Here is a 24,315-nt window from a genome sequence, read left to right as displayed (position 1 = left end):
GGGAGTACAATGTGGCTTCCTCCCTGCCTGTATTTCCATCTCCAAAGGAAAAAAGGACACATTGGGAGAGTAGAATGGGACACCCTCTGACCTCCTCCTAAGAAGGAGCTGCAATATACACGAGGCATGTACCCAGAAACTATGCCTGGTAGAGACAACCAAGGAAGCTTCAGTGGTGCCACAGCCATGCTTCTGTTGGACTTCTTTTCTCACACTGGAATAAAGGACTATGTCTTTGGTTAATTAATAAAAACAGAATTAGAAAAGTAGTACTCACCTTCGTAAAAACTCTCCAAAGAAAGAGCCAAGCAAACAAAACATGAAGTCAACTACAACGAGGCGATAGATATCTTGGCCAACCAGAGTTTCCCAGCACTTTAAGTAGAAGGGAAAAAAAAAAAAGCACATCTAAAAGTAAAAAATCATGCGATTCTAACATTTTTCCCAAATGCCTGGGCATCTGAAACTTGGGCTACAGATGAAAGATTTGCTAACAGCCTGACTAATCATAGTTGACCTCTCACTGAGCAATGCTGCAAACCAGCTGAGACCCGAGTTGGGCGATTCATTTTTTCCTACAGTTCATTTCTCTAGAGATGCTAATAAAAAAATGTTAGGGTTGCAAATTCAGCTTTCCAAGACACTTCATGTACTTCTCTCTGCTAGAGAAAGCCTCTTATCAAAGTGGTTCCTAAGCTGGCATTGTAAGTCAAAGATTTGTATTTTCGAAACTTTACCTGTGACTCTGATGCAGCCACAATGTTAAGCCAGTAGTAGCACAGTATTCCAACAATTGATATTTTCAGGATGATATTTCTAAAAAAAAAAAATTTAACAGTAACTGTATTGACAGCTGGTCCATAAGCTTACTGGAGGGAATGTCGGTGGGATGACCGTTGGTTACACTTTATTGCCTCCTCTTACAACAATAGCATTGCAGAGTGCCAGGACTAACAGGAGCTCTCCCTGGAGCTTAGGTGCAGCATTATTCTATTGTCCTGGCAGAAGGGGCATGACAACCTTGGCACAAGCCTCTGCTCAACAAGCTGATGGTTGGATGTGTGGGCACCACAGGGGAGGAAGGTCTGAGGGGCACCAGGGGTTACATGGTGTTAATTCCAGGCATCTGTATTTAAGTAAGACCTCCTCACTCCTCTCTCAACTTCCCTTCCTTTCCCTGGGGGGCCAACAGCCCAGGGGCTATCTAGTGAAGCTACTAACAAAACCAAGCCCAGTGTTACAGTCTGCCTAATTGAGAGGGAAACCATATGCGTCTTCAGGCAGAAACGTAACACTCCAGAGGGCTCACAGAAGACAAACAAAACATGGAGGGAAAAGTGTACAGAAGCCTTTGGAGCAGATGAACTCTTCTCCATAGCTCCCTACTGCCCACCACACCACCTAGACACAGCTTGCTGTCAAAAAGAGTCAGACAACTTCAGGCAAAAAGCACTAAGACGTGATAGCAACAAATACCTGGTAATAGTGACATATATCTGGTGCCCGGGAGTCTGAAATCTCTCCAGGTGTCCAAGCCACGAGTAGAAGAATGGGATGAATGCATTGAGGAGAGATGTGGCAACAGGTAGCACCAACATGGCAGCTTGGCTCTCTAGGTCATTTTTATGCTCTTTCACAAACAGCTTAGAGAGAAAAAATAAACAAAACCCAAACCAAAACAAAACCCCAACCAAACCACCCCAACTTACAGCCTTAACCAAAATGCTGCCTCAAGTTGTGTCAACAGGGAAGACACCTGGCACACCTCCCCGTATGTTCTCAGGTTAGAGACTATCATGTTTTATAGGCCCATGCCCAGCAGCACAGCAACCCTCTCCCCTTCACCCACATTACATGGGACAAGGGGGGGAGCCCCAGCTTAAGTTCAGCAGCTCCTAGGCAAAGGAGAGCCAGGCCTTGCTGAGGCTTCTTCTTGTTGTTTCTTTCAAGGTCACCAGCTGCACTGCACCTAAGCTAGCCATAAGTCCAGGCAAGCAGCTGCTGGGGTGAGGGTGGAGATTTGCTCAGACGCCTCAGGTCCTACGGTCTTGCCATAGTCCCCAGTGGTGCAAACCTTTGCAAATCAGCTTTTTAGGTACAGCAGAATTTGTGTTTGCATTGGCAGAAACAACAGCTGTGCTTCCCTACAGTTCTAGTAGTGAACAGACCACTGCTTGCACTCAGTGTAAGATACCCATGTGGAAAAAAGCATCTCCAAAACCAGACTGCAAAATCTGTCCTTACCTTGAGGTTATTAATGGAGAGAAAGTAAACACCAGCACAAGCAGCTACTGCTGTTCCCAGGGAAGCAGCCCAAGAAACAAGATGAATAACAATATGAACAACTCTCTCTGTTAGAGAAAAATTTAGAACTTCTCGGTTTACGTCAGCTAAGTCCTCCTGCAAGGAAACAATTCCTAATGAAGAATTCCTTAGTGAACAGCATAAAGCAACACTTCTTTCAAGGAACTAGTTGAGAGACTGAATGAACTATTATTTCTCTAGAAGATGGGCAGAGTAATATCCTGGGAACATTTACTGGACAACTTTGTGTTCCTATCCTAAAAGTCTTTTCTCTTGATGGTCACACTGTATTTCACAGATAATATTACAAGCCTGCCTTCTGTTTACAAAATGGTTAAATCGCAGGAAGGAAAAACAGCAGAAATATTCTGTTTGGCAAATATTTAATAGTCACAGAGATTCATTCAGTAGAACAGAAGCATACAAATATTTATATATAGCTTAAAGAGAAAAGAAAAACAAGTAGCTAAGCCAACTCCAAGAGTTCAAACCAAATGAAACTTAACAGTCAGGAAGACTTAAGTCTATTAGGAACAGGACTAGCATGCTTGAGTCACTCTCCCAGAGACTTGTATGTGCATACACAAATTTGTATGCATAAGTAAGTCTCTGGCAGAGTGACTCATGCAAGCCGGTTTTGTACCTTTCTACCTTTTTGTACTTCTTGTGTTTTGTACCTTTATTTGTGTGCTGAGATTCTTTTGTGTCAGCTTCACAGATTTTTCACTGGTTATATTGAAGTCCCAAGTGCAGAGAAGTTTACTAGCATTTCCAGAGTGTGTATGAGGGTTAATGAAGTTCCTGGAGAAGGATTTTGCCATGCTGCAGTGAAAATTAAATTTGTGAGATGTGTAATGGGGAAATACATCAAGTCTGTACAGCAGGGCAAGAAGGGAGTTTTGTCAAGTTTTTCTATCCCAACCCAAGGCTACTGGACCTATGTCAGAGCATGTCACATAAGACAACATGAAAATAAACTTTAGTGTAAGAAACAACTCTCACATTTCCTTCTTCTAGTTGTTGCTGACAATCTTTACCTCTGGAAGGCCACATCAATACCAGAAGATATTAGGAGCAACAGCTTACAAAAGGCAAATCATGATATTCATTGGTTTGAACTGGGATTCTCTGCATGTCCTTTACTATTTTGCAGTTATTCTTCATTTGTTTAATAAAGGTTTGATTTCTGGAGACTGTCTTTTGAGCAGAAACTTCTACTTAAACTCTAGACCTGGAAATAAGGACTTAAAGAAACATACTTGGGTAATTACTACTGCCAACCATTGACAGGGTGGGGTTTTTTGTTGTTGTTTTGGTTGTTTGGTTTGGGTTTTTTTTTTTACTTAATATAAGTGAAATAAGAATATATAGTTAGTTTACCTGAACAACAAGGTGAGAAAACAGATGACAAAATATATTCCAACACTGAAAATATAGGCCAGCTGCATGTTGTAAGATGAACCATTCTCTATTTTACTGATTGTAGCATTGGTGTAAAAGCCATAGTAGAGTACTGTTTGTTGAAAATAACCCTGAAAAGATATGGACATCATTCAGAATGTTTGCTATCACCTGCATATGGTGGGAAGTATCAACATCTGAAACTCAATTAGTGGAAGTGGGAGCTGTCCCATCCCCTACTGTGAAATCACAGGTGTGATTAAATTTCTAAATATCAGGCCTTTCGTTTTCCTTCTATCAGCTAAAATCTTCCATAGTTTTGAGAGCTTCTAGAGATATATAAATGACTTGTATCTTTCTTAAGGTTCATGTGGGATGGTCATGAGCATTCAACACCTTTGCAGGATTTGGTCTTTTCTGAAAATTCCTGAAGGGGGAAAAGCTTAATTGCTTCTTCCTTAGGAGCAAGGTTCTGTACTGACAAATTGTATCAACTATGAAGGAAGCAGGAAGGAAGCACATGACATTCAACACTAGAGTTACTACACTATAGCTGAACTCCTGCAATACTGACTGTACTTTGCAAAGTTAAACAGCATTACTACAAAACACAGCACTTTACAAGCAATTTTAGAAGGAAAAGGCTGAGACCCTTCCTCTTTAAAAAGATCTCTTCTCAACTAAGCATTAGTAAGAGCAGAGTCTTGTTTATTAACTAGAGAAATCCTTTAACAACAATAAAATTAGCAGATTTTTTACAGTAAAGAAGGAAAAAAAAGAGTAAGTCATCTTCTCAGATCACTTAGTTGATGAATACTAGTAGAGTTAAAGCAGCGCAAAATCTTCCTTTAAAAACAGCCTGGGACTTTATTCCCCGAATGTAAAGATCTCCACACAATGAAAAGATCCTCCTGTTTCCAGATCCCACTGAGTTCAGCAGGTTGCCACAAAGGATCTGCATGTTCCTTGAAAGAATAAAGCTTTGGAAATAAGCAAAATTCACAGGATCACATATGGAAATCTGCACTGTATTTTCAGAGGAAAATTAGCATGGGAAAAATGTTCTGCTGAAGACTATTGTAGCTATCTCTGGAAGGCCTGGCTTCCTTTGTGTCTCTTCCATTGCTTTCTGAAACAGTGATGAAAGTCTTAAAATAGTGCCAAACACAACAATCATTTGCAGTGAGACAAATGCATCAGAATGAGTTCCATTCATCTCACCCCGAGTCAACGTTTGTTGTAGCTTCTTTTTCAAATATCTACTAAATATTGTTTCTAGTCACGTAAAATTCTAACTCCACCTCTTAATAAGTAATACTAACTTTTTCACATCATGAGTTTTTAAAGTAGATCTGTTGCACACAGCACTAATACAAATCTGTTATTACATACTTACAGCTCCAGTCAACAGCTCCAGACCCATGAATGAAAGGTTATTTGGTTCTGCAGCAACCAGCTGAGGGATTGTGATGAAACTGAAGTTCATGAGGAATGAGAAGATGTTGAAAATTATCAGCCACTTCAAGAAAAGAAAATAAGAAAGAACACTTGTTCCAAACTTGGCACCAATGGTCTTCAGAGTCTTGTGCCATAACTGCAGTAGGTGAAAATATTCTGAAAAGCTATTTCCAAATCGCCGAAATGACTGAAGTGCAAAAGAGGAGGGAAGAATCTCAGCAAGCAGTCTTAAACAGGACTCAAATTCACGTAATAAAGCCTCACATTTTTTACAGTTCCATTTTGATGATAAGAACAGATATCCCCCACTACATGCACCAGAAGATGTTTAACTGGTGTTCCTAAGTGCTACCATAATGCAAGTCATTATTAATGAACACTGCAGCAATTAATTGGCTCTTTGGTAAGTAACAAAGCAAGATACTAGATACCTCTGGAGACAGTGATAACATTGCAGCTAAAGTGCTTTACTGTATTGTGACTGACAGAAGTTTCTGACACTTACCACTACTGTTCCCTGCAGACACTCTGTACAGCAGGAAAGTTGAGTACTGTGGTGCTTTGATTTTTTTGTTATTTGGTTAAGAACTTTATTCCTGTGGAAAAACAGGGCAGGGGGTGATAAACATTATAGTATGGGTTGTAACTAAAACAAGAAGCTGAAGAAGCTGCTACAAACAGTTTCACACATGTGCACTTGAACAGAGTTAATAAAACATGGAGATGTTCTGCTGGGTTTTTTTCTATTAGCTGATACCATGGCTCCTGTCCATGCTATGACAGCATGTTCTAACCCCTCCACTAACTCACTCTGGGAACAAAATTTAAATATATTCTGTGAGGAGACGAAAGGATGGTTGAGACCATGTGGTCCCTTCTCCATTTTCAATGGCCAACATCCAAGTTTCCTTTGAAAAGAAATTACAAGTCATCATTCATAATCAAATCTCAAGGCCTTGATATTCTGTTTTATATTACCATGAGAGATTCTTCCCACCCAGAGAAAGGACAATGAACCATCTTTAAATTATTTTCCCTTGCAAGACGTTAACTTTTTAAAAGTGCACTAAAACGTACTTTCAAAGTGACAAACTAAAGCTGAGCAGATGGCAAACACCCATATTTGATAGCTAGATGTTGGAAGTATAGTGTTTGTAAGACTAAACAGATAAACTTTTATTTTTACCTGATCTCTCTCTTTTTTTTCATGGTCTCTGGCATCTTCTGGATTGTTTTAATCCTTTCACTGGCAGACATACTTGCAAGATTTCCAACTAACTCTTCCTCTGCATAAAACCCATGAAAAATCCAAATTTTGGGATAATGATACAGTAATTCTTACACAAAATCTAAAATGGATATAACAACGTTCCCCATTTTCACTGCTACCAAGGTGTGGCAAGTTCTGAGACTTAATAACACTCCTCAGAATATCATCAGCTCCATCGGTACTCTAATACAGATATAAGTAAGTAGCACAATGCTGAATGTTAAAATTAAATATCACTTGTCTGATGCTTGTTTAATGTTAATACAAAGAGCTGCAATATACAGGAAAACAAAATACCAACAAACTCCAAGATTCTGGTCTATTGCTTGATCACTGTTTAAATTTCTATGATGCTACATATTGACTTGAAAGCTAAACTTTTGTTTTATTTATTCTATAATTTTAGTTGATGCTAATGCCCAAACTTAGCACTACCTATGAAATACACAGAATGGTATTACTTGACAATCAGGCTGTTTTCGAGTGGTTAGAATTTGATGCTAATTCCAGACACAGTGGCTGAAAACAATCCATTAGCTGGTCAAACAAATTCTAATAGAGTTTAGCTTTTCTTTCTACAGTTTAACACATATTCACACTCCACTGTGCTTCATTTATCATGGGATTTTAGTGTGCTAGTAGAGTAGAAAAGATTAATCACTAGTGTTAACACAAAACCAAGCTGTTGCCATAACCACAGAAAGACTGTACATGCAATTCTGGTGATAAACCAAGAACTGTATCAACCACACCATCCTTGTGCAGGATGCTATTTAATATTGAACCACTTATCTAAACTCCTACCTTCTTTGCACACTGGATCTGTTTCAAACAGGCTGGAAGAAGTCATGAAGATGTCATCAGGTGGTCTTCTGTTGCGTCTCTGAATAAAGCTATCTAAATAACATGCACTGTTTAGTAAGTACCTACATGCAAACATACACTCCCCCACTCACTTTGTTCCTGGTCATGCTTGACGACTGTATACGCTTTTTCAGATACATGCTGGAAAAGAGATACTGCGCCCAGCCTTCAGCCATCATGGAAAACTGTGTCATGTATCCCACTCATAAATGCACGCATTGATTATTCAAGACCTTCTTCCTAGAAGACAGGTCCTTTGTTTAAAAATCCTTCCACTGACTTCAGAGGGATTGTTTTAGAATCACACTCAATCACACTGAATAAGTTATATGTACCAGATTCCCATTTCCCTGGGGCCAAAATGCAACTGTTCTCTCAACCTTCTTTCATCCAATTACTCAAACACCAGTGACTATATTCCTTAAACGCACCCACCTTCCAGCTATGAAGCAGATGGGTTTAGCCACAGCTTTCCTTGCCCCACCTTCCCAGTAAGCTAATGGCCAGTCTGTGCAATGTTACATCCCTCTTTGAGCTTGACCCTCTGGTGTGGAAGGCCCCAACTGACTGATGTGCCTGTTAGTTAATGCACATGGTGCAGGCTCCTTCACCATATTTACTGTTTAGATCTAATGATTCCCTGATGTTAATGTCATTTCTACTTTGAGCCAACTTCCTTTGTAGCAATTAAAAAGAATCAGAAAAAAGTCTTGTGCAGGTACTTCTTGAACTTTCAGCACCCAGACATTTATCCTGTAATTGATTGTGTTGGAAACTTTAATAACTTCCCATCAGGTATTAAAAGCCATGCATGATAGTTAATGTTTGGAAATGTCCTATTTCTATGGACTCATGGAGTGAAGCTTTTCCAGGTACCAATAAAACCATTGCTTTTTAATACAAATACAGGATTTTGCCAAATCAGATCTTAACATAAAGACCATGTTCTTAAAGATGAAAAAGAGAAAAAAAACCAAGAATCGCTCACTTTGGGGGCACAGAGAGATGGTTCTTTCAATGCATCTAGGTAACAATTCCAGAAAAGAACTCTTAATTACATTCCAGAAGCAGCAGAGAAGAACTGAACTGATTGTAACAGAAAAATTACATTATATGGGAAGAACAGTTCTGACCCAGAACATGAACAATAAACTACTATGCTAGCCTAAAACAGAACCCAGATTATACTATTCCAGACGCCCTGTATTTTAATGAATATAAATCTCTAATTTCTATTATAGTCTAGAATTTACATGGAGCCAACAGAGTGAAAAATTCAATAAAGACAGTCTCAAAAATGCAACCTATCCTCCCCTTATTTCCTCCTACAATGAGCCTCTTCAGATAACTTTGTAAGTTTGTTTTATGTTGACCCACTTATAAGGAGTTTGGGTTAAAATGGGTAGGCATTATATCTTTCATTGCTCAAGAAACAAAGATTGTCACCTTCAGAAAGATATTGAAAAATTCAGCTACAACAATGTAGGATAGTAAAAGAGAGTTTGTGCTTTATGATTCTTTTATTATGGTAAGATCTTCATACCTGAACCAGAAGGCTTTTAAATATTTATTATTTTATGGGGGCCAAGACTGACATGCAATATTCTGATGTACCACAATCCTTATGTCTTACCTTCTGATACATTGGAAATTCTGCGGGTATAGGGGCGATCCAGCAGATGGAAGGTAGAAGGTGGGCTATATGCCAGTTCTGCCTCAGGCTCAAAGAAAAGAGTATCTGTTGAAGGGAATCAGAATTATACAGAAAGTTGTATACTGCTATGGATTATTTACTAACACAGAATATAAGCCCTATTGACCAAATACAGCTCTACTGCAAACACAGCAATATTTCCCATTAACAAAACTCCTATATCTCACTTCAACATACATCCTAGTAATCACTGACTTATGCAGTCCATACAAGTCAGTATTTACTGATCTGTTAATACAACAGACAGTCCATGGATCTGTTAATATAACATCTGAACTACTAGGAAAAAAAGCAAAAAAACCCCACTGCCACCACATACAAATATATACAGAGTTGAGCTTTCCAGAGCTGCAGGACTCCCTCAGGACAGAGTAAGCTGTTATTTGTTCCAGTGTTTCTGTAAGCTGTTCATATGAGAAGTTACATACCCATGGAATTTCCATACAGACTTCTGCTTAGGACATTAACTCCCGGTAAACCTTCACTGTATTCAGAGCTATGTCTCATGGAGGCCATTGGTATGGCCAGAGGGTAGTTCTGTCCTCTTCCACCATGTTCTCCACGGAAACCATGCAGTGAAGCATCATAAGGGGTTTGGCGAGAGAACAAATTCTTTTGAGGACTCCTCCTGTGTGAGCAACAAAAAGGAAAACCCTGAGTGCCACAAAAACTCTCCATAGATATCCTTAATAAATGGCTACCTATTATCATCAAATTTGAGTACATTATAAAACAAACTCTGATACTGTGAGGTATTTTGTATTTAGAACTCCAACATCATAATTCTGATTTGATCATCAACTGAATTAGAAAGACTAAAACTTTTCTCTCACCTGAAGTTAGGTTGGACTCTACCCAAACAGGAATAACTGCTTGGAAAACGAGGATATCCATGGTTATAGCACATTGTGAAAATTACTGGAACTAAAAAACTATCTATGACATTATGTCATAAATCCTAAAATACATTTAACTGATAAATTCATCTAACATGTAAAAAGTAAACATGCCATTTCTCTTGAATGCCACCTTCCTGTTAACAGCTTTCAAAATTTGTGTCTGAGAATGCAAGCATAAAGGAGGGATTAAAATAATTCCACAAATCAAAACTCTGGAGAAAAACTTTCTCCTGCATATAATTAGAGAATTTAATTTCTTATGGCACAGTCACAACAGCAAAATTAAATAAACTCACCTTCTATCAATTTCCAGCGTCTCTGAGAAGTGGTAGTCTGGATTTTCAAAGGCTTCATTGTAATAAGACATGACAAGTCCTTGGTTTGAGGGATGAAATCGTCCTTATTTTTGTCTCTACTGCTTCATTACTATGTTCATGGAAGACTGATTACAGACGTAATTACAAAACAGATGCAGGTACATACAAAAAGAAAAGAATGGAACGTCACTTTAACATCTTAGTTACAAGATTTTGCCACCCTGCTAACAAATAACATGAAACTATATAAATCGGAAATGGTTCTAACTTTGTGCTATTTACCATTGGGAAATCAGGGTCCACCAGAAGTCACAGGTAAAACAGGAACTAATATTTCTGTATAGCAAGTTCTCTACAAAACTAAGGAACTGGAGTGCCACATGAAGTCTTCCCCAACACTGACAATGAAGCCAGGTTTTAGAAGCACGTCAAAACATTAAGAAAAAGAAAATAAGTTCTGTCTTTCCTCCTCATACAGGAAAAAACAAATACACAAATTTTCTCCAAGTACTACATTTCCAAAACCAAAGAGGAGGTGAGGTCTGCCTACTTCCTTACTAGCTGTGGCATCTCTAAGCCTTAGTTCTGAACAAGGGACCCACTGGACCACTGCTATGTACAGAGCTGACATTATTTAGAGACCCCCTCTTAATGAGGGCTCTTCTAATGATATAATGTCTTGATCCTGTAAATAGGTTTGGGTTTAGCTTTATTTCTCACAGAGTGCTCCATTTTAGTCTTAAGCAAACCAAACGTGGTCAGAGTTTAATGAACTGAAGTCCAGGTAAGTCAGTGAAAAGAGAACCTTATATTAGAAAAACAGAATCAAAATTAAACAGGCAGTTCTTGCACTTAATCAAAAGTCAAACTCAAAATTAAAAAAGGAAGCAATTTTTAGCATTTGTTCTTAAAGGCACCATGCCAAGTTTGATCTGCTGCCAAGCTATTCAACAACAGGGAAGGAAAAAAATAAAGGACACATCTGGCAAAAGCCATCAGACCCTGCTTTCAGCTCAGCTCCACTCCCAGAAAAGCAGAGCTGAATCTCATTTAACGGTACAGTCTCAACCAACTTTTCTGTCTGCAGTGGTTTTTCTTTGCAATTTCTACTGCAGTAAAGATAGTATCACATGAAGAAAAGCATCTTCAAAATGGATAATTGTACAGTGTCTAGTTTCTGAAGGCTTGTCAAAATCTTCTCGTTTTGCCAAAAGAAGGTCTTAAATTACTATTGTGTCATTTACACACCTAAAGATCTTGGAAGACAGTCTAAAATCTTGCAGTATGACATACAGTTGTAAAACACTGCCCAGGTTTTGCACATTGGCCTGCAAAGAGATTTGCATATAAACACAGGTGGTTGACTGAATTCAAAGTCCTACATTTTAATCAGAACATTGCCTACGCTTTCATTATAGCATGATGAAGCATGTTATAGAATCATAGAATCATTGAATCATTTAGGTTGGAAAAGACCTTCAAGATCATCAAGTCCAACCATCAACCATGCCCACTAAACCATGTCCTGAAATGCCTCGTCTATGCGCTTTTTGAATACCTCCAGGGATGGTGACTCAACCACTTCCCTGGGCAGCCTATTCCAATGTCTGACAACCCTTTCAGTAAAGAAATTTTTCCTAATATCCAACCTAAACCTCCCCTGCTGCAACTTGAGGCCATTTCCTCTCGTCCTATCTCCAGCCACCTGACAGAAGAGACCAGCACCCACCTCACTACAACCTCCTTTCAGGTAGGTGTAGAGAGCGGTAAGGTTGCCCTTCAGCCTCCTCTCCTCCAGACTAGACAACCCCAGTTCCCTCAGCCGCTCCTCCTAACACTTGTGCTCCAGGCCCCTCACCAGCTTGGTTGCCCTTCTCTGGACACGCTCCAGCACCTCAATGTCTTTCCTGTGGTGAGGGGCCCAAAACTGAACACAGGACTCGAGGTGCGGCCTCACCAGTGCCCAGCACAGGGGAACAACCACCTCCCTGCTCCTGCTGGCCACACTATTTCTGATACAGGCCAGGATGCTGTTGGCCTTCTTGGCCACCTGGGCACACTGCTGGCTCATATTCAGCCGGCTGTCAACCAGCACCCCCAGGTCTTTCTCTGCCGGGCAGCCTTCCACCACTCTTCCCCAAGCCTGTAACGTTGCATGGGGTTGTTGTGACCCAAGTGCAGGACCCAGCACTTGGCCTTGTTGAACCTCATACAATTGGCCTCAGTCCATTGACCCAGCCTGTCCAGATCCCTCTGTAGAGCCTCCCTACCCTTGAGCAGATCAACCCTCCCTCCCAACTTGGTGTTGTCTGCAAACTTGCTGAGGGTGCACTCAATCCCCTCATCCAAGTCACTGATAAAGATATTCAAGAGAACTGTCCCCAATACTGAGCTCTGGGGAACACCACTTGTGACCCACCGCCAACTGTATTTAACTCCATTCACCACAACCCTCTGGGCTCGTCCATCCAGCCAGTTTTTCACCCAGCGAAAAGTACACTTGTCTAAGCCATGAGCCGCCCGCTTCTCAAGGAGTATGCCATGAGAGACAGTGTCAAAGGCCTTACTGAAGTCCAGGTAGACAACATCCACAGCCTTTCCCCCATCCACTAGGCAGGTCACCTGGTCATAGAAGGAGATCAGGTTGGTGAAGCAGGACCTGCCTTTCATGAACCCATGCTGGCTGGGCCTGATCCCATTTGTCCTGCACATGCCGTGTGACCGCAGTCAAGAAGAACCGTTCCATAATCTTCCCTGGTACTGAGGTTAAGCTTACGACGCCCACACCTTCAGCAACCATACCATAAAAAAGCATACCAGGCAATTTGAATATACGGTGCATCACCCATCCCTTCTGTAAATAGTGGAATGTGATTATTGCCACAAGAAACTATAAACATAGTCTCCCCTAGGTGAAACTTGTGTTTTTTTCAGGCAACAATTTCATACCTACAGAGACAAAGTGAAATTCTCATGTATTCAGAAAAGTAATTAGCAGAGCCTCCTCTCCTTATCTCCAAAGAAAACCAATAAACACCCCAGAAACCGAAGGCTCTTACATAAAAGTCATTGGAAGTTTAAACCTCCTGAGAGGTATGCTTTCTTTGACAGGATCCACTTAGCTCTTGATGATCTTTTGAGAACTAGCTTAGAATATATATGAAGTTTTATACAAACGCTTCAGGAATTAGTACATTCTGCCCTTATACTCCATTAAAAAGCGTGGAAACAATTCTTGAAAAAGATAATCATGGTCTTCTGCAGAGTTGTTTGGAAAACTAAATTTCCCCCTATAAAAGTGTTTTACATTTCACACTGTAATGAAAAGCTAAAAAGGAAAAGATTACTTTCTCAGGGGAAGACAATTCTTAGACAATTCCCTTTGAAGAGTGTGCAAAATTACATTTTTCTATTTTTTAACTGGTTTCCCAGGAACCCATCTCACTTGGACTCAGCCATCCAGAAAGCTGGGAAGCCTGCCAGCAAGGCAGCTGGAAAGCTGAGCATTGATCTAAAGAGCTCGTCAACTTGCCTAGTCTTCATTCAAACTGTAGAGAGAATGGCTATTTTGAATGGCAATGTATGGGATGTGTAGAACCAGCATTACCCAGAAAAAAGCTAGCAGGAAGCATCAACCAGCTCTATCAACCAACTTGCTAAAGTACAACCAAGCCAAAAGAAACAGATCAGCCTGGCTAAAAAAATACGTCCATCACTTCTTTCTCTTACTCATTTTAAAGACCTCTAGGCATATCCATAAATGCTTGCTAAGACACTCAAATATCCCCAGGACAGACTGTCTACTGGTTGCATCATTATTCACTTTATTTCCTTTGAGTCTTAAGATGTGCTTTATGCCAGGATTTCCATGAAAATCCACAGGGACATTTACAGTCTACTGAACCCAGGATCTGAAGCCACTGTTTTTTCTCCACTCCCAAAGTTTTAACGATTTTAAATAAATTCCCCATGTACACTGAGGCAAATTCAAATCTTCGCATTTCATTCCTGAAAAAAATAGAGATTTTCCTCTGCGGCCTGAAAGCATAAGATCCCAAACATTGAGGTATTTGGAGTGAGCAAGAACATTAACATGGATAACCCATATGTTTCTTGACTGAGGCTGTAGTCACTCAAAGATTACTATGCTACCTGGTACCTAAATGCTGTAGGGTGGGATGGAGGTGTCTATGACCATACATGCTCAGGGTGTACCGGTGGCATGCCAATCCATCCACTTGCTCCATCCCAAGCCCAAAGATCATGAGAAACTCTTCTTATCAAATCAGATGCCTACATTATAGGTTTGGTTTGGGGTTTGATGGATTGGCAGTTTGTAAATTTCTGACCAGTCATAGTTCATTGGAAAGAACTCGAAGCAGGTAATGCTTAAGCTAAACCATCTCTTTCTTCTTTTTGACCTATGATGGGATGCAGTAAACCATAGCTCCAAGAAAAGCTATGACATTCAGACTTAGCTTTCCCTCTAAAAAGTTATTTTCCAGAAGAAAAAAAAAATACAGCTGGAGAACAGAGGTCATTTGTGAAAGAAAGATAGAAAGCAGGAGCTTGAGAAATCTTCCCTTTGCAGAGTGGTGTCCATTTGTTGGCTGACATTTTGGATTTCGGCAAGCAACTAGACACATCTTGTGTTCCTCCTCTGGAGGACAGAAGGCCTTAAGATCAGCAGGTTTAAAAATCATCGATAGGTAAGTAAGTTACAGGATAGGTGGAGAGTGGGTGCTTTCCGCTTAAATCATTCAACATGCACTGTAGTGATATAGAACAGGAAACTCCAAACAGTGTAGACTCAAGCTTCTGGATCATTTCCCAGAAAAATAACTGCCTTCACGTCACAGACCAACAGCCCTGACAAAATATTCCAGGTTAGTTTCATCCATTCCTGTACAGGTAATTCTCTGCTATAGCCACTAATCCTCATTTAGAATATAAATCAAACAAACATGAATGTCTTGCTAAAATAGCACTTTGTCCTGGTATCAAGTTTCAGGAAAGCCACTGAGACCTTCAAGTCCTTTACCGTAATTCCTCAGTAAAAAGGATTACATAAAGTAAATTCTACTTACACAAATCTTGAAGAGCAATGGAAACAGTAAGTTCCATTACATCCTAGTTGACTTATTAGTGTTGAATGAAGGGAACAGAACTCATGGAAGAACTGATTCAGAAGGCTGAATGTGCTCTATTTCCATAAAAATCTTTTAGTTTTGTAGGGTACGACCAGACAGGGCTTCACTGTTACCTAAGTTATTTTTATTCATGAATCCCTGTCCTGTTTAAGATGTTCCACACATCTTGATACTGAAAAAATCAGATTGATTTCTGGAAGCCAAAAATGACTTTGACAGACAGACCACAGTTAAAACTAGATAACATGTTGCATCAGCAACCAGGTTCCAGTACTGACCACTACTCTTCCACTGTCTCAATTCCAACAGTTTCAACACTGCTGCAACAAACCAGGAAATCCTCTCAGAAAATCTAAAACGCCTGTGAACTGATGCTAATCAAACACTACACTCAAGAAAACTTGATCTTTAATTGACATATTAGCAATCAAATAAGCGTGAATCATACACGGAAGTGAAAGTCACTTACCTTTTATGCATATTGCCAAAGTACCCAGTCTGCACTGACAAACGCCACCTCTTACCAGCCTTCCACTGTGTTTTTACTGATGTCAGCAGAGTCAATTACAGGAGCCAACGTCAACTTTGTTATTTTAGACCTTCAATCAATTTCAGCAATGTAAATTGTCCCTCTGCTACAAAAGATCTTCCCAGTGAAAGATGACATGTGCTAGCACTAAAGACTCATCTGCTTACTACTGCATAGGCAAAGGACAGACAACCAAATTGGGAAGGGAAAGGAGAGAGTGACAGCATCCCCATTACGGTCGCAATGCTGCCGTCTCTCCCAATAGCTTCTTGGATCTTGAGCTCACAAAGGAAGGTACTTCCTAGTCCCATAGTGCAATGCTACCTACCAGAATTCAGATCCCATCTTCCCTGTCCCCCCAGCCCTTCTTGGTGAGAGTGGGGTGCAGAGCTGCAGGCAGGCAGGCTGGCAGCAGCAGGCAGAATAGTGTCTGTCTGACATGGGGGAACATCCTACTGTCAGACTATCTCTGCCCTCGGCTGGCTGCTCCCATTGCCTGGAGCTACTGCTTCAGCATCACAAACTCTGCTCCTTACCTGCTCTTTATCCATTTTTTGCATCTACTCATTTGTTTGCCTTGTCCTTTCCATTTAACATTCCTCTTGTAATATGCCCCCCTGCCCCCCTGCCCCCCCCCCACTACCACTACAATATTTTCATCCTGTTCACTTTGTTTGAAAGTTAAATCCCTTCTATCACCTGTGGCTGCTTAAATACAGCTTTTGGAGAAGGACTGCCAACCACTTTGTGTTTGCAGTGTCTCAAGCAGGATTCTACTTCTTCACCTGAGTTTAGACACCTTTATTATAAACACGCCCCTGAAACATTTAAAAAATCGTTACAACATAGTTAAATTTTATTGTCCAGTAAAGTGTCATAAAGATGTGGTGCACACTTCAGAGTTTTTGCTTAATGGCAGTGGATGAAAGTTCAGATACTTCATTAATTTATGAAATTCATAGTATCCTCCCTAATCTACCACACAAACCCCCGCTTCTCCACCCAAAAGGCCCCAAAGGACCACAATTCTTATGGACTGAAGTACATATCACAGTGATTTTGCATTATCTAATCCTTTCCCCAGAGACCCCTTTGAGAGCAAGTCTTTTCGTTTGCTGCTTTGTTGCTTTTATTTTCTTAACTCTGACCACAAGTTGCAAACTTAATCCACTGGGAAAATTACGAGCACTGGTAAAGAGGAACAATCAGGGGTATATAACTACTAAAATTAAAAATAGGGAACTGAAGAGTAAGAACAGTACACCTGGCAGAGAGAGGAAAGATTAACAAGAATAAGAAACTGGGAACAAAACTCTGCAGTATTACTTTAACACTTAAAAGACATTACCTCGCTCATAGTCTGACAATTATGGGGAAAAAAAATCATACCAGTGCAAGTCAGTCTTGTGACTAAATTTCCAAACTGCAGACTATCACATTCTTTGCATGTAGCAGGACTAAATCTTGCTTTGCAAAACAAGTTTTTTAAGTCTGTCTATTAACCAACATTACCAGCTGCTTGTATTTGAAGGATATGACTGGTTACAAAAAAAAAAGGAAGCCGTTTTTGAGTACCTGTTTGGAATTAGTCTTCTGCTTTCAGTGGAAAGGCAGCCTACCACACCAAATCTATTAGAGGCCTGAGATACTGTTTACTAGAACAGTTCAAACGTTTTGCCTTAAAAGAAAGCTTTGTTTATTCTGTACTTGCAATGGATACCTATCCAGTTTAAATGCAACTTTCAAATTATACTTTAATGAGTAGTATCAGTTACAGGAGTCTTATTCACAAGTTCAGTTGGAAAAGCTTATGAAAACTGCACATATAGTCATTTAGATAATAAACAAGATTTTAAAGAAACATGATGTTGTTGAACGAAAAAAAGGGCATTGTTCTGTTTGTAATTTCTAGCTTAACTTCCTGTTAGGATATTGTCATCTCATCACTATTTGCACAAGCAGCATTTAAGATGACCCTGAGGGAAAACAAAACCTATTCACAATATTCTGGCAAATCATCTAAGAAGCTAGAAAATGGCTGGGAAGAACCAGTCAGAAGAAAAGAGAACCAGTTTCAACACAGGTTTCTCCTAACTCTTCAAAATCCTTATATGCAGTTTTCAAATTGTTCGACAAATAATTTCACATAAACTAAATACCTTTTTTTTCAGACAAAATGCACCTACATTAAAATGCAGTGTAACATGTTAGTACGTTAGGGTTCTATCCTACAATGAACATAAAGAAGCTATAGACTATACAAGTCACAATTAGAGGTTATTTCACAAAAATGTGAACAGGGACACTGCCATAGAGTGCTAGCTCCTACAGCCATATCACACCACCTCACCACTCTACCGCTTTCATGGCAAGAATAAAAGTCCTCCCGACAAGCTTACTCTGCGGGGGGCGGGGGAGGGAGAAACTGAAATAAATTGCTTTGGGTGGAGTATGGACATACCAGCCCGGAACAGGTGCCATTTCAACTACACTGCTTAGCACAGGCAGCCTGCTGGTATCCTTATCCTGTGCCAGGGCTGTGTCCCGTGGGCAGGGACTGACACTTCACACTATCACACCTTGAACATGGCTCTACAGCTACTGACTGGCTGCTTCTGCTACACAGAGCAGGATCAGGCTGCTGTCAGCCCCAGGACTGGCAGAGATGACTGTAGTGATGCTAGGTCAGTGGAAGCAGAAGATAGCACAGCTCCCATGCAGTACCATGGACTGCTTGCCCGTTTGCTTAACTAATGGAGCATTACTAAGGGACAGAGACTTAGCAATAAAATCTTGGATGTAAAGATTTGGCTTTTGGATGTATATTTAATCTTTGCATAGAAACGTTTCAACCTTTGTAGGTTAGGGCATAAAGGAAAAAAAAGCAATGCTGCGAACGGAGAAAAAGAGAGTAGTATTTAAATAGTAAGCCTGCTTGTTTTGAGGGAATGACAAAATGATTGACCACAAAGAGCATGAATACTTAAACCTGGGATTTTTCCCACCTATTTAATACAAAAGTACTTCTGGCTTCCCGTCACCTATTGTAACATACAAACCTCACAGCCTCCTACTTGGAAAATGCAGTGCCACATTCATTCACTAGCTAGCAGACTCAACACACAAGCTACACCAAAGCAAAAGCAAATGTCACGCTGCAAGCTAGTGATCCCAGCAAGGCTGGTGCAACTTCTCACAGACTGTGTGGCACACCGGCTAAATACATCAGGGAAGAACGCGGCTGTTAATCCCCCATGGGACCAACCCTTCCAGCTGAAGACAGGGGAAGCTCCTATGTGACTAACGGGGCGATAAAGCTGTGAGGTGCCCTGCAGCAGGGCTGATACCAAGGTCAGGGCGGTGCTCCGTGTGGCTATCTACCTCTCAGACAGCAGAAGCCGAGTAGACGCCTGAGCACGCACGCAGTCCAGCCGCAACAGTTCTATCACGCTAAATTAACAGCCAGCATTAGTAAACTGCAGTCGCCCGTCAGACAGGGAGTTCGGGTGACTCCTCCACCTTCCAGCCCCGCCGGCGGAGAGCTGGAGCAGACCCTGCTCGGACCCTCGCAAGCTCCGGCCCCCCCCCGGCGCCCCCGGCCCTCCCAACCGCTGCCGCAACCGCAGAGCCGCAGCGGCGAGGGGCCCCAAGCCCCGGAGACGCCCGGCCCCGGCCCCGGTCCCGGCCCCGGCCCCGGCCCCTTCCCTGCCCCCCTGCCGGGAGAGGGCTGCCTGGCTCCGGCTCGCCCGCGCCAGCTGCCTCGGCGTCCGCGGTGCGCGGCCCGGGAACCGGCACCCGTGCCCCGGGGGCGGCTCCTCCCGGTGCCCCGATCCCGCCTCCGGCCCTGATAGCCGCGGGCTGCCGCCGCGGCCGCCCGCTTCGGTTCCCTTTCCCCCGAACGGGCTGTGCGAGGAACTGTATCCCCCGGAAAGGCTCAGAAAGAGAAAGGAAAACAACAAAGAGAAGTCCATTTCGTGGTACCTGCTAGAGAACACGCTGCTTTATTTCTATTTCATCTCCAGGATACTCAGTTGCCTTCCATGAATTTAAACATGCTTTGCTTTTGGCCTGAATCGCAATAGCGCCACAATAAAAGGGCAAAGAGAAATACTTTTCAGACACAGGATGTGTTACCTTTATCCCCGTTGACCTGGTTTTGGCTGGGATAGAGTTAATTTTCTTTTTAGTAGCTGGTATAGTGTTATGTTTTGGATTTAGTATGAGAAGAATGTTGGTAACACACTGATGTTTTCAGTTGTTGCTAAGTAGTGTTTAGATTAAGTCAAGGATTTTTCAGCTTCTCATGCCCCGCTAGCAAGAAGGCTGGAGGGGCACAAGAGGTTGGGAGGGGACACAGCCAGGACAGCCGAGCCAAACTGGCCAAAGGGGTATTCCATACCATGTGATGTCATGCCCAGTATATAAACTGGGGGATTTGGCTGGGGGACAAATTGCTGCTCAGGAACTAACTGGGCATCGGTCAGCAAGTGCTGAGCAATTGCACTGTGCATCACTTGTTTTGTGTATGCCAATTCTTTTATTATTGTTATTATTGTCATTTTATTATTGTTATTATTTTCTTCCTTTCTGTTCTATTAAACTGTTCTTATGTCAACCCATGAGTTTTACTTTTTTTTCCCCAATTCTTCCCCCCATCCCACTGGGTGGGGAGGAAGTGAGTAAGCAGCTGCGTGGTGCTTAGTTACTGGCTGGGGGTAAACCACAACACCTGGATTAATCATTCGTAGAGCAGAGATAAAGAACAATCTTGACCTCACATATTTTTATTTGTATTACAGGAAGGTTTAGCTAGGGGTGAAGAAAATAGTCATGTTAACACAGGCAATAATTAGCAGGTCCTGGATGGGGAATTTAATACCAGCTCTGTCTTCCTGTACTCTGTAGGGACCAGAAGGAACCTCTTCTCCTTCAGTGGACACAGAAAGAGTGATTTTTCTTGTCTTCCTCTCAAGAAGACATGGGCAAAACTATGGACTGGATAAAGCTACAGCTGAGCACCAGGCAGGGTGCGATACGAAAAAGCCAGTGAAGTGCTGGGGTGGTGCCTCTTACAGGAATTTCTGTCCCAAAGCAGCTCAGCAGGGATGCCTCCATTACTTCAACTACTCTGTAGCAGCTGGATCTTGCCAGCTGGACGCAGTGTTACCCCAGCACACCCACCACACAATAGTCACTGCCTGGCTGGAGCCCAGTACCCTTTCCCGAAGGCTAATGCTGTCCTGTGAACAGAGGAGCATCCTCAGACTGAATGTGGGGCTCAACAGCCACCACCAGGACAGGCACAGGTGAAAAGAGAAACAGGGTAAGGACAACAATGCTGGTTCTGCTGTCCCAGACCTGTGCTCTGCCCGTTACATTTTTTTTCCTTTTTGCCAATACTGTGCAGAATTATAGAACCCCAGCCACTTTTGTGTTAATACAGCTTGTAACATCTATCTGGGCATATTTTTATGTCCCCAGAAAAACACTCATCTTAAAACTTCCAGCAACTATTCCTAAGTAACTTCTCTGGTCAGCAAGATTAAAAAACCCCAAACAAACGAAAAATACCCGTTAACCTCTGGATTAAAGGGACCCTCACTAGCCAGTGGGGAATTGGTAACAAATCAATTTGCTCCGTGTTCAGAAGCTGAGCTGTTGTAATGGCCAAGGATCACTTTTACCAAATGGTTAGTGCTTTTCCAGTTCCTAAATTGGGTAAAACACATCTACCCTGTACTAGACACATTCAACATAGACTTAAGTGAAGTATTCTAATACTACTTTAAGGTTACGTTTTGCCCAAAGCAACATTCCTGGCATGACTGCAGAGGACTTGTCTGCAGATCTCTTGTACTGATCCAGGAGCTGCCTGCATGCTGCACAGGCCACAGGGCAAAGCACAGGGGTAGTCGAACACAAGATTGCCCCCCCCAAATTAAAACACTCAGAACTTCCCATAATGTTTAGAAGCATTTTGGGGCTGTGGCATTATGAAGAAAAACGATAATAAAAGAAAAAGTGTCCTGGAAACACATGGTGTTACCAAGTGTGACAGACAGATCTCCAGCATCAAGGGAAACAGTATACGGCAGTGGCATCCATGCTCAGCACAGACTGAAAACTGCTGCTTTTGTGAATAAGGTATATTGGACAAATAATGCACGAGGGGGACCTACTGCACTTCCTGCATGTGACTGTTGGGCTATGGCAGAATCACCCGTTCTCTCCTCCTCAGCATGCCTGTCTTCCTGTTTTCCCACCTGGGATTGCTGCAATCCACAAAATTCACTGAAACATTTCCAAGCGTCTAAAAAGCTTTCTCAACTAAAAAAAAAGAGAGAATAAAGAATGTTCTCACAAAATTCCTGGGGAAGTCAATCTTGTTTCAATTCCTGCAGTCTCTATTTAAATTTGTTCTCACGGGGTCATTAACCCAATACTTTTCTAGCACACGGAGTCATTAACCCAATACTTTTCTAGCACATGGAGTTTCAGAAAGAGTCTAATTAATCAGCAAGTGTATTACTTACCTTTCTTCTTTGTATTCTTAGTGGTAAGAAAAGGAACACAAATAAAAAGTATAACTGACACCCCAGATGACACCCCCAGGGAGGAGTTACACTGTAATTGTTGCTATTTAAGGCAGAACTGGCACCGCTCTACGTTCACAGCCAAACACAAAGACAGCCCACGCTTGGTTGGCTTCAAGGGACTAATAAAAGTGGCTCTGGTGGTGCAATACACATTCATATCTAGCATATGAATCGCACACTCAGCATGAATGCTAAACAATAGCAAAAGATTTTTCAGGAATGCTACCAAGGGCTTTCAATTTCCATCTCCTGAATTTTCAGGAATGATCAACTGGAAGTTGTTCACACAAAGCCCATGAAATGTGACACTAGACCAAGGAACCAAAATCACCCGTGTAAACGGGCTTCACTGAGGTGTCCAGCTCTGTTACAAACAAGCTGAACCTGCATGCTCTCAAGCTGAAGCACAGCCCAGCCTCTCTGGAGGGCAGCAGTCAGTCACGCAGTGTCAGCCTTTGCTATACAAAAAATCCCACGTGGGAAAAATAATCCTGGAGATCTGTGAAAAGGACAAGGGAAAAAAGCAATAGGCTTGAATCCCTGCCCTCTTGTACTAGCCTCCAGAGTGATGTATTGAAGGATGAGGGCAAGTTATAGCTTATTCTCATGGAAAAATAGCTAAAACCCATATTATATTCTAGACCAATCTACCAGCATGAAGGCAAGAACACCTATGAAACAGTTTGGGTTTTTTTTGTTTGTTTGTTTTTGTTTTTTTTTAAAGTAGTTCAGTGCAATAAGGAAGTTCCTCTGCTTTAATTCCATGTGTCTGTATTTCACAATTCCGCTTAAGATATATCTCTCTCCTCTGCCAGTAATACATCAACTTACTGATCATAAACATGTACAAATTACTTTGAGAACTTACATTTTTATCAATAACATTTTATGGTTTTATTATGAAAACTGATTATCCACATAGATTCTTACTGGCAATAAAGCAATTTGAAAATCATATACCTGAGCTGATGACACACAGGTGAGAGAAGAAACATGCTCATTTATGTCTGATTCACCACCCTGAAACCTAATGATGACTTATTTTTAAAGGTACTGCAGAAAGCAGATGAGGAACGTTCAGAAAAATCTGGGAGACAGTAAGAAAGGCTAGAAACGCCTTCCCCCCCCACCCCCATGTAACACTGTGGAAACTACCGGAGGTTTCATTTTCTTTTTCGTCACACATGCTGTTATTGTCACACTAAAGGCAAGAATTATTCCAAAAATAAGTCTCTCAGGGATGCTTACTACAACTTAACACAAAGCCCACCCTCACACTCAGATGGAAAAAGAGATCCAAGCATCTACTGACTTTGTTTGCTCCAGTTCATACTCAGTTTTCACAGTTGAGGGAAAAGCCGTGTTGTTTCCACTGCAGCCCGTGTCACTGGATCTGGTCACTCAGAACAAGCTATGGGGTTTGGGCCCGCGGCCTAACGGGAGCTGACCAACCATCAGAGTTTGCAAGAAGTTTTTACAGCACCCAACACCAGCATGGACATTTAAGATTAACAGAAGACGTCGAAACAAAACCTGTTTCTAAGCCAAAGGTCGGTGGGAGATGCCCGGCAGTCAGAACACCCCCCAGCCCTGCCTCACGCTAACGGAGACGGTGGGCCGCCAGCAGCCTCCACATCCCGCTGTGCTTCTTCACGGTATTTTTAAAGCCGGCCCTGAGAGGAATAAAAAGGCTCCGATGTCGCAGAACGCGAACCCCTTATTTTAGGCCCACAAGTTTGAGGGCGCAAAGCGATGCTACGTGAGGGAGGGGGGCCAGGACCGAAGACAGGGCCGCGGCTGCGGGGGGGGCCGC

At 41.8% G+C, this 24,315-nt stretch overlaps 1 protein-coding gene across 4 annotated transcripts in view; it reads right to left on the bottom strand.

Moving 5' to 3' along the window:
- Positions 1-23,544, bottom strand: part of TMC5 (transmembrane channel-like 5) — a 32,464-nt gene extending 8,920 nt beyond the window's left edge. For 2 of the 4 annotated variants that reach the window (XM_010570159.1, XM_010570162.1), the window contains exons 1-15: positions 23,463-23,544; positions 22,086-22,233; positions 10,207-10,352; positions 9,440-9,639; positions 8,931-9,035; positions 7,238-7,330; positions 6,350-6,449; positions 5,669-5,759; positions 5,102-5,350; positions 3,685-3,836; positions 2,982-3,126; positions 2,245-2,400; positions 1,477-1,643; positions 738-816; positions 278-375 (exon numbers count right to left, since the gene is read on the bottom strand). In XM_010570159.1, the coding sequence (XP_010568461.1) occupies positions 278-375; positions 738-816; positions 1,477-1,643; positions 2,245-2,400; positions 2,982-3,126; positions 3,685-3,836; positions 5,102-5,350; positions 5,669-5,759; positions 6,350-6,449; positions 7,238-7,330; positions 8,931-9,035; positions 9,440-9,639; positions 10,207-10,277 (1,706 nt within the window). In that variant the 5' untranslated portion in view covers positions 10,278-10,352; positions 22,086-22,233; positions 23,463-23,544. The remainder of the gene's footprint in view (positions 1-277; positions 376-737; positions 817-1,476; positions 1,644-2,244; positions 2,401-2,981; positions 3,127-3,684; positions 3,837-5,101; positions 5,351-5,668; positions 5,760-6,349; positions 6,450-7,237; positions 7,331-8,930; positions 9,036-9,439; positions 9,640-10,206; positions 10,353-22,085; positions 22,234-23,462) is intronic. The other 2 variants (XM_010570160.1, XM_010570161.1) reach the window with 2 other exon arrangements.
- Positions 23,545-24,315: the final 771 nt, after the last annotated feature.

The sequence above is a fragment of the Haliaeetus leucocephalus genome, unplaced genomic scaffold (assembly GCF_000737465.1).
Source record: "Haliaeetus leucocephalus isolate CR32 unplaced genomic scaffold, Haliaeetus_leucocephalus-4.0 Scaffold295, whole genome shotgun sequence".
Classification (NCBI taxonomy): Eukaryota; Metazoa; Chordata; class Aves; order Accipitriformes; family Accipitridae; genus Haliaeetus; species Haliaeetus leucocephalus.
The sequence above is the reverse complement of the archived record's forward strand: the minus strand, read 5'-3'. Positions and strand labels throughout refer to the sequence as shown.